The sequence below is a fragment of the Cystoisospora suis genome (assembly GCF_002600585.1).
Source record: "Cystoisospora suis strain Wien I chromosome Unknown contig_5736, whole genome shotgun sequence".
In the NCBI taxonomy this organism is placed as follows: Eukaryota; Apicomplexa; class Conoidasida; order Eucoccidiorida; family Sarcocystidae; genus Cystoisospora; species Cystoisospora suis.
The window spans coordinates 5,095-5,990 of record NW_027158526.1 but is presented as its reverse complement, the minus strand read 5'-3'; the positions used below and the strand labels follow the sequence as shown (position 1 = coordinate 5,990).

At 51.3% G+C, this 896-nt stretch overlaps 1 protein-coding gene across 1 annotated transcript; it reads left to right on the top strand.

The window, feature by feature from the left end:
• Positions 1–185: 185 nt before the first annotated feature.
• CSUI_009545 (disease resistance protein) lies at positions 186–449 on the top strand (the record flags this gene model as incomplete). The annotated part of the gene is made up of 1 exon (XM_068069660.1): positions 186–449. A coding segment is annotated over one exon (264 nt), but the record flags the coding sequence as incomplete, so codon positions are not given.
• Between the last annotated feature and the right edge of the window lie 447 nt (positions 450–896).

Genomic DNA, 896 nt, shown 5'->3' with positions numbered 1-896 from the left:
TGTCCGGGTACAGCCTTCATCCTACCCAGGCAGTTCACGACCTCAAGCTCAGCTTAGTAAACGCCACCAACCTACACATTTTCGACCCCGAAACGACCACCACAATCAAAACAGACGCCCCTAAGCATGCAATTGGGGCGGTACTCGAACAAGATGGCAAGCCTGTAGCCTTCGAGTCGCCCAAGATGAGCGAGCGAGACCAATTTCTCCCCGCTTACGAAAGCGAACTCTTAGCAATTGTATATGCACTCACGAAATGGAAATCATTCATAGGGAATAAACAGGTAACAGTGGAAACTGACCACGCCACGCTCAGTAGGATGTTAACACAAAAGAAGGTAACACCTCGGTTAGGCTACTGGATAGATAAGCTGGCCGACTTCAACCTAAAGGTAGTTTATAAGCCGGGCAACCAGAACGTGGTGGCGGACGCGATCAGTCGGAGACCCGATTTCGTCAGCTCAGCTCAAGAAATACGGTCAAGACCTAGAGGAAGCAAAGTCTCAGAGGAACTACTCCGATGGACGAAAGCATACGAACGATGTGAACACTTCTCTGTCCCTTTTCGAGTGGCTACCTCGTGTGAAAACGAGATTAGTGATGCGTCCGGTGTACGCGAGCGTGTAGCAAAGGGGGAAAGGGATCACGTGTGGTTCGATCACCGTGAGTATGGGTGGTCTAACAACTTCCTCTGGGTCCGGACTAGGCCGGGCTGGAGGATTTGTGTGCCAGGGCGAGATATCAGGAGGGACACACTTTCACATTTCCACGACCACATTCTAGCAGGGCACCCAGGTATAGACAGAACTAGAATAGCGATACGGGAGCACTTCTGGTGGCCAGGAATGGACGCCGATATTGACGCACTTGTCAGGGCATGCACAAAATGCGCTAGA